Raw genomic sequence first — 9,563 nt, forward strand, 5'->3', positions numbered from 1 at the left:
ACAATGATGTCTGTCTGTTTGTCTGTCAGTCTAAGGCTTATGGGTGAGAGGTGTCATAATAGATCCTGAAGCACATACATATGTTTTGAAACAAGATATTACATAATACAAAGTAGAAGGATGTCTGTCCGTCTGTCTGTCTGTCCATCTGTCCGTCTGTCCGAGGTGTAATAATAGATCCTGATGCAATCACAGATATTGTAAAATAAGCTATTCATAATTTTAATTAGAATGATGTCTGTCTATCTGTCTGTCTTTTTGTCTGTCTGTCCGTCAGTCCGTCTGTCCGTCTGTCTGTCTGTCTGAAGCCTTAGGGTTAGTGGTGTTATAATAGACCCTGACGCAATCACAGATATTGTGAAACAAGGTAATCCATAATACAAAGTAGAATGATGCATGTCCGTCTGTCTGTTTGAATCCTTAGGGTGAGAGGTGTCATAATATATCCTGAAGCACATACATATGTTGTAAAACAAGGTATTACATAATACAAAGTAGAAGGATGCATGTCCGTCTGTCTGTCTGAAGCTTTAGGGTGAGAGGTACAAATTATGATACAAAGTAGAATGACGTCTGTCCGTCTGTCTGTATGTATGTCTAAAGCCCTAGGGTGAGAGGTGTTATAATAGATCTGACGCAATCACAGATGTTGTGAAACAAGGTATTAAATAATACAAAGTAAAATGATGCCTGTCTGTCTGTCTATTTGTCTGCCTGTCTGTCTGAAGTCTTAGGGTAAGAGGTGTGATAATACAAAGTAGAATAATATCTGTATGTCTGATAATTTAAAAATAGTTAATCTTATTAAACTTGCCATCTGAAATATATTTATTTCCCCATGAATTGTAGATAATTTTTGTATTAGTTACAGTTATGTTAAAAATAATATTGTTATTTATTTCATACTATTATAAAAAGCTGTCATCGTATAGTAAAATAAATTTTAAGATTAAATCCCAAGGCCAACAATACTGGTATTAATAATTATAAAAAATATTTCCTAATACGATACCAAACATATGGGTTGAATTTTATATGGGCTTAAAATTTAGGTGCAATTCTATACTTTTAGAATATATATGCCAAATTTAAAAATTCAAAAAAATTCTTAAGTAGATATTGCAATTTTAGTGGTAAACTCGACATATAATATGTGAGATTACCAACAAAATCGGCTTTTTAATCCTTTATAAGACTCATTTTTGACTATTTTGACAATGCAAAATTTTCTCCGGAAAAAAATATAAGAAAAAAGAAACAATGTTCACCTATTATTTTTGTCCCTTGAAATTAATTATAACAACTACCATATAATTTTCATACTTACATGAAATAAAATTTCTCCTGTAAAGTTTTTTTTTAAATAAAATAAAAGTACTTTATACTTTGTTGGAGAATATTGTAAAGGAAGAAAAAATCCAAGATATAAAAAATACTTGATAACTGGTTTCCACTTTATTACAACTATCATTTAATGAAAGCTTTTTATTTCAACCTTCCGACGAAGCCTTGTTTGATGCTAGGGTGTTTGGAGTTCTTAGGAAACCACACTAATTACATAAAATTATCTTGATATATCCAGGTTTTAAGCTATAAACAGACGTATGCAATTGAATATGTCAATATCCAAAATCATATTCAACCTATATTCGCCCTTTAAAGTCACAAGATTAAATCTATTTTAAATATTTTTCAGTGAGATATAGAGCAGATGGTAAATGTGGTGTCGGACATACCCTGGATGGTTCAGATCTACCAGCCATGTGTGATCCTACCTCAGCAACACCCTGCTGTAATGCAAATAACCAGGTAATGGTTCAGATCTACCAGCCATGTGTGATCCAACCTCTATCACACCCTGCTGTAATAATAATAACCAGGTAATGGTTCAGATCTACCAGCCATGTGTGATCCAACCTCTACCACACCCTGCTGTAATAATAATGACCAGGTAATGGTTCAGATCTACCAGCCATGTGTGATCCAACCTCTGCGACACCCTGCTGTAATGCAAATAACCAGGTAATGGTTCAGATCTACCAGCCATGTGTGATCCAACCTCTACCACACCCTGCTGTAATACAAATAACCAGGTAATGGTTCAGATCTACCAGCCATGTGTGATCCAACCTCTACAACACCCTGCTGTAATGCAAATAACCAGGTAATGGTTTAGATCTACCAGCCATGTGTGATCCAACCTCTACCACACCCTGCTGTAATGCAAATAACCAGGTAAGGGTTCTGATCTACCAGCCATGTGTGATCCAACCTCTACCACACCCTGCTGTAATGCAAATAACCAGGTAAGGGTTCTGATCTACCAACCATGTTTGATCCAACCAACCGTTTGATTTTTTTATATTTCATAAGAGCCTGAATTTATGTTTAATCAATATCTTGGAGTTTATGTTTCTTACACTTTTTTTTCATCAAAAATGTAATTGCTTAGAAAGTAGATTTTCGTTAAAACTAAACTTCTACCCATATTTTTATTTAAAAGTGTAAAAATATGACAAATAGTAGAACAAAACAATATATATGATTGATAAATAAATATGACAAATAGTACAAAACAATATATGATTGATAAATTTTCAGTCTAATGTTTTTTTTATGTCAGTCTGAGTTTTTACTATTAATAACTTTAGAATCCATATGTTCTAAATGTGCATACAGATTTTTTTCCCTAGTGTTCAGCTGAGTGTGATTGTTTAGATTGTGTGGACTATTCTATAGGTGAATTTTTAAAAGTAATTTCATTATCACCAACTAAAATAAGATAATTTGTAATTACGCTAAACAAGAATGATCAATATCATTCTTGCAAAGAATATTCCCAATGATTATAAACAAAACCCACTTCTGTAGCCTAAAATTATTAGATTAAATGTTTTGACACTTTGGGTTTAGAACCAATCAATAAAATTTCTATAAAGATTTAATAAAAATACCCCAGGTTTTTAGCCAACAGAGAAGATAACGTGTTTCAATATAATGTAATTGACAGTCCAATATCCCCTCCCTCCATGATTTAAACCTGGAATGACAAAATTAATTATACTTTTATATAGAGATTATAAATTGTGTATTTTTTGCACAACGTTTATATCAATAAATCTTCAAAAATAAGGCCTTTTTAAAAATTGTTTTTTTTAGGCATAACTTGTTTAAGTAATCAATTTTAATATTTGAAACGTATATGTCCCAGAACAGGATTTCCAAATATAAAAAGCATTTTATATAATTGTTTTGTTTTCTATGCATAAATAAGTTTTTTAAAAATACATTTCTCTAGAACATCCTGTATATTGTATATTTGTTATTTGTAGTGCACAAACAGTTGACAGGAAAAAGAAAAATTGTTGGTATCTATACTGCAGATGACTGTGCCAGGTAAAATATATCTTACCAGGGATCTAAAGGGATAAGACAATTGCAGAAAAATTAATGTTCATCTCCAATGATAATACACAAAATTTCCTCTTATGTACATTGTACATTACAGTTGGTTTTGACACTCAACTTAATGAACCAATCAACCAAAATCTATTAAAAGTCCCCAAAGTTGTTAAACCAACCAATAATAATAGTGTTATTATACACTTTGGGGTACTAATGTAATAGACAGGCCAAAGTCCCATCCCACCCTCCATCCTAATTAGATTGTAAAATTGTAAACAGTTTTATAACTTTACATGCTTCTAGAATAATTGATTATTTTTCATACAAATTGCTCAATAATTACTCTTAATAAGCATGCAATATTATTAATGAACCAATTTTGTAATTAATGTCTACTTTAATGATAATGTACTTTCTAAAATGATTGATAATATCCTTAAAAAAACATTAGTGTCCTAATGATAAATATTCATGTTCTATTTTTTTAGAAGTAAAGCTGCTCTATAACTGACTTTGTCTGTCCGTCCGTATTGCTATAGGGGAAATGTAATGTCTTGGCTGCTTTTAAGATATACAGCTGATGATTTCCTATACCAAAGAGCAGCCAGTATATAAATTGGTCTGCCAGTCAGTAATTTATTCTTTAAAGGACATACATACTTAATTTTTTGCTGATCTTTGATAAATTTATCACATATTATTTCTCTCTTTTTTTCTGAACAGCTGATTTATTAATCACTTTGTCTTTTCATCCACCTATGATTTTTTTGTGCTCATGGGTGTTGTCATCCTTGTTTTAATTGTATATTTTTTTTATGTTAAGACGTTGTTTAATGAGTCCAGCCTGTGATATGTTTGAACATTTGGATGATAAATGTAATTTTTATCCATTCATAAAGTTGAAAGGAAGATTTATTAACCAGGTGAATAACATACAAATAATATAAATTACTAGTAGCTGTACCCCTAGCATAAAGTTGAAAGGAAGATTTACTAACCAGGTAAATAACATACAAATAATATAAATTACTAGTAGCTGCACCCATACCATAAAGTTGAAAGGAAGATTTACTAACCAGGTGAATAACATACAAATAATATAAATTACTAGTAGCTGCACCCATACCATAAAGTTGAAAGGAAGATTTACTTACCAGGTGAATAACATACAAATAATATAAATTACTAGTAGCTGCACCCCTAGCATAAAGTTGAAAGTAAGATTTACTAGCCAGGTGAATAACATATAAATAATATAAATTACTAGTAGCTGCACCCCTACCATAAAGTTGAAAGTAAGATTTACTAGCCAGGTGAATAACATACAAATAATATAAATTACTAGTAGCTGCACCCCTAGCATAAAGTTGAAAGGAAGATTTACTAGCCAGGTGAATAACATACAAATATGTACCGGATCGGACGTTCTTATTATCTTTTTAAAAACCAATATAGCCCGCCTCGAGCGGTGTGGCGGCACTACGCGTTGAGTTGGTAACGTTGTGGCTGAAACGATACAAGAGCGAAGCGGCTCGTTCCCTTCGGTTGGACGTCTCCGATAAGTTAAAGAACAAAACTATTCGCAAGTACCCACAGGGGATTTATAAGTTTCTGGATAATTAATGGCAGCTAGAGATAGCTGCATAAAAATTGGAGTTGATACTCTACTAACAACTGTTTGTGCGGAACTGATGTATTTTCAATAGACAAGTATAGTTTACACAAATTAATGAATACATATTATAATATTATACATATAGGAAAATTACAGAGTATTGGAGGGCGTTCTCTGATCATGCAGGGATGGCTAGGGATACACGTAGGTCTGCACATGACATTGAAGCAGGCCGGAGTGTATGTTGAGTTTCCCGTTTAGTCACGTTCAGTTGTTCCGGGGAAATCTCCGTGATGCATTGAGGATGCCGTCCCTGGATATCTGGAGCCTTTCTAATAAAAGTACACAAGTTAAATATTGCCTAAAACCTACACGCGTAGATTATAAAAGGTCAGATATACATATTTATGCACAGCTAAATATGTATATTGATTTCTTGGAAAATTTTAGGACTCACATGATGATATCATACGATTTTAGCAGAATATAAAAAGTACAAATGTTTCATAATTTTAACTCGAGATCCGTCATTTGTGGGCTTAAAAATGCAAATAAAAGTAAAATCAAAAGAGAAAAATAAATGCTTTAAAATGCTACTAATTTCATAAAAATCTGTCCACTCGTTTAGGATATCGAAAATGTCATTCTGCTTATTTTATAAGTATCTCAAGTAAGCCCCACTACAAAATAATATAAATTACTAGTAGCTGCACCCCTAGCATAAAGTTGAAAGGAAGATTTACTAACCAGGTAAATAACATACAAATAATATAAATTACTAGTAGCTGCACCCCTAGCATAAAGTTGAAAGGAAGATTTACTAACCAGGTAAATAACATACAAATAATATAAATTACTAGTAGCTGCACCCCTAGCATAAAGTTGAAAGTAAGATTTACTAACCAGGTAAATAACATACAAATAATATAAATTACTAGTAGCTGCACCCCTAGCATAAAGTTGAAAGGAAGATTTACTAACCAGGTAAATAACATACAAATAATATAAATTACTAGTAGCTGCACCCCTAGCATAAAGTTGAAAGGAAGATTTACTAACCAGGTAAATAACATACAAATAATATAAATTACTAGTAGCTGCACCCCTAGCATAAAGTTGAAAGTAAGATTTACTAACCAGGTAAATAACATACAAATAATATAAATTACTAGTAGCTGCACCCCTAGCATAAAGTTGAAAGGAAGATTTACTAACCAGGTAAATAACATACAAATAATATAAATTACTAGTAGCTGCACCCATACCATAAAGTTGAAAGGAAGATTTACTAACCAGGTAAATAACATACAAATAATATAAATTACTAGTAGCTGCACCCCTAGCATATAAAGGGGTTCTGTATTTGAATGGGTAGGGAAGGACAGAATCATACCTCAAAATTATCCTAAGAATTATATTCCCAGGACCAATGTGAGCTACCTTATCATAAAGAACTGAATTGATTCACTAATTAATTAAATCTTAATAAAAAACCTTATTAAATAATTTTAAACAGGATAAGTATAGTTAAATTACAGGTGATTCTCTTCAAATTATTTTTTTTGTAGGGGGCCTAGTTTTTTTATATGCCTATCCCCTGTGGGGGTCAACCCTGCAGAGTCTATACCTTTGGGGCGTTCAACTTGATGGGCTATGCAGTACCCAATATAACATAACTGATCTACAGTAATAAACAATTTTATTTTGTACCTAAAATTTTATAAATTAGCCCAAATTAAGCAAGGATGCATTAGTTTCAATACTCAGTACAGGACAACCAAAACAATGTAACTGTAAGAAGCGCTCTCTCTACGGAGGGAACATAGGCCGCTGACAATTTGTCAGTGTTTCTGTAACAATGTGGCTTTTTTATGGATATGGGATACGGTTGTCAGCCCTAAGCCCTGTGATGTGGTGTAAAGCGTTCATTGGCCCATCAGACAACCAACCCTTTGATTGCACGACCTTTGTCTGCATGGTAGTGAGTTGCGCCTGTTTGGGGCCAAGGCATTCCCCCTAATCTAACTATTTATGTCGTGCACCTGACATAGCAGCAGCAGGAACCATTTTTAACGTCTTTAGTTATGATGTGGTGTCGGACCGAGATTTAAACCTATCACCTTCCCGACGATGAGCGGATGCGCTACATGTTGAGCCACGGTTGCAAGTCGAAACAATGTTTACATCCTTATTTCCCCAGTTTTATTTTTAAATAAACCTTCTAGGTCCTTTAATGTTTTCAGGTTTTAAAAGAATCCAGCTCTCCTTATAATGTTTATGTTCTTGAATGTGATGATAGTCAGCAGAATGTTTTGACAGAAAATGACTGGACTGGTAAGTTAAATCTATTAATACTCCTCTATTCCCACAGCTACAACCCCTAGTAGTTTTTAAATCTGACAAGTACTGACAAAACCTTGTCTAATCTGAGTTTTGCCAGGTTTTGCTCAGGTTTAAACTTAAATCCCGCCCCTCATCAATAAACTCTGACATTTGATTACACCTGTGTTTTTGCCGTTTTTGTAAGTAAAACTAAGATTACTCAGGATTTGCCGCCAATTTTTAATCTGTTAAGGGGGATTTCAGATTATAATCTGACGAATCTGACTCAATGTTACTAAAGTTCAGGTGATTAAGATCGTAATCTGTGATTAAATTGACCCTCAAAATTTGCCCAGTTAATCCTTTATCTGACAAAATGTGACAATTGGTCATACTCTTATCTGACATTTGATGACAAACAGTCATACTCCAACCTGACTTTTATTGTCAAACAGTCATACTCTAAACTGACATTTGATGACAAACAGTCATACTCTTATCTGACATTTGATGACAAACAGTCATATTCCAATCTGACATTTGATGACAAACAGTCATACTCTAATCTGACATTTGATGACAAACAGTCATACTCTAACCTGACTTTTGATGACAAACAGTCATACTCTAATCTGACATTTGATGACAAACAGTCATACTTTAATCTGACAATTGGTGACAAACAGTCATACTCTAATCAATAGAGGACACAAGGAGGGCTTCAGGTGGAGGGTGGGGGGAGGATAAAAGGAGTTGACCTCTGCCCAAATTTGTTAGGGGGTTGGTCATTTTATTCTCTGCAGAGGTTGTTGGTACCCTCTCCCAAAATAGTTTTTTAATGGACCTATCACAAACTATATGGGAAATCCTTTTTTAAATTTAAATTTTAAGGCGGGGGGAAGGGGTAACAACCCTTTCTGCAAGGCAAAGAAGAAAATTATATAATTGAAAACCTCAAATTTTTCTTGGAAAATAAAAACTTATCACCAACTTGAATTGTACAATTGTCCAGCTTGGACAAAACTGAAATAATACCTTTTAAAAGAAAATATATCAAAAATGCCAATATCATAATTTTTGTCTAAATATTTCATTGTCATTTTTACTAAATTCATATTTACATTCAAATTTGTACATGATATAAAGTTTTAATCCATAATGAATGGCCAAATGCCAGTCGTTCTGGCTTTAGGTAAATTATTAAAAAAGTCATTTATTTTAATAATATATATGGATACGTTCTGAATTGATGCGATTTTACTAAAAGCCAGAAAAACTCTGCCTTTTAAAAGTTTATTTTTATTTCAGGCTAGCCAGGCAGAATCTTTTACCTGGATTCTATAATTTATCTTCTTTGCTGCAAGGTTGACCTTAATAATATTTTCTTTAATAAACAGGAAGTCAACCTCCAAGCTCCTGGACTCTTGATTTTACCTGTTCTGATGGGGTGAAACCATCTGATACTCTAGATTTGACAAGACATAAAAGATACCTAATGGATATTTTACCAGGTAAAACTTATTTTAAAATGGAAAAAAAGTGAATAATGAATTTTGAAATATAAAAAGTAATATAAAACATCGCAGATATATATTTATCTTGTGCTACTAGAAAAAATTTTTTTTTAGCTTGTCCAGAAGGATGGCATGATTATGATAGACATCAATGTATTCACATGACCAACAGAAAAAAAACAAAAGTGAGTTTTTGGCCTTTTTTTTGGGTAGAGGGGGAGGTGCAAAAATCTCTATCTCATTCTTCTTTGGCCGCCCCTGCTTTAAAATGCCAAAATTATTGTGATTTTACACAAACTAACAGATATTTTTGTAGATAAAGGGAATAGGTATACTACATCTAGATGATCAAACTGATCTCATAATCTGTCAAAATTAAAAAGGAAATTTTAACAATCATTTTTGTTAATGCGAATGAAATGAAAAAATAGCTGCCCGTTCTCACCAAAATCTGTACACTTTCTAAACATAAATATGGGTGGGTTTGTCCTCCACTCTTTTCCTATTGGCTGATTTAGAGAGTGTATCTCTAGACTGTCTCTATTGTTTAGGGAAAAGATAAAGACCAAATCAAAGAATGTGCTGAAAATCGGCACAGCAGACCTGGCTACATAGAAAGTGATGACAAGCTTGATTTTCTGATGACTATTGCACCACCAGCAAATTTTCATGATTGCATTAGATATGTGAATATTATTTTTAGATAG

General features: G+C 32.9%; 1 protein-coding gene across 1 annotated transcript; it reads left to right on the forward strand.

Moving 5' to 3' along the window:
- Positions 1-318: 318 nt before the first annotated feature.
- On the forward strand, positions 319-9,563 carry LOC145335331 (uncharacterized). Its single transcript, XM_080181067.1, has 9 exons — positions 319-367; positions 1,697-1,809; positions 2,694-2,739; positions 3,333-3,396; positions 4,229-4,328; positions 7,264-7,354; positions 8,740-8,853; positions 8,971-9,041; positions 9,408-9,563. The coding sequence occupies exons 2-9, from the start codon at positions 1,762-1,764 to the stop codon at positions 9,561-9,563; spliced, it is 690 nt and encodes a 229-aa protein (XP_080037193.1). The 5' UTR covers positions 319-367; positions 1,697-1,761.

This window comes from Acartia tonsa, chromosome 13 (assembly GCF_053477335.1).
Source record: "Acartia tonsa isolate MP-2025a chromosome 13, ASM5347733v1, whole genome shotgun sequence".
In the NCBI taxonomy this organism is placed as follows: Eukaryota; Metazoa; Arthropoda; class Copepoda; order Calanoida; family Acartiidae; genus Acartia; species Acartia tonsa.

Bases quoted from the DNA above. Each gene is read 5' to 3' on its own strand.
- LOC145335331 (XM_080181067.1), top strand. From the start codon at position 1,762: ATGTGTGATCCTACCTCAGCAACACCCTGCTGTAATGCAAATAACCAG. The intron at 1,810-2,693 runs GTAATGGTTCAG...TTTTTTCCCTAG, and splicing joins GCTGTAATGCAAATAACCAG to TGTTCAGCTGAGTGTGATTG. The intron at 9,042-9,407 runs GTGAGTTTTTGG...TCTATTGTTTAG, and splicing joins CCAACAGAAAAAAAACAAAA to GGAAAAGATAAAGACCAAAT.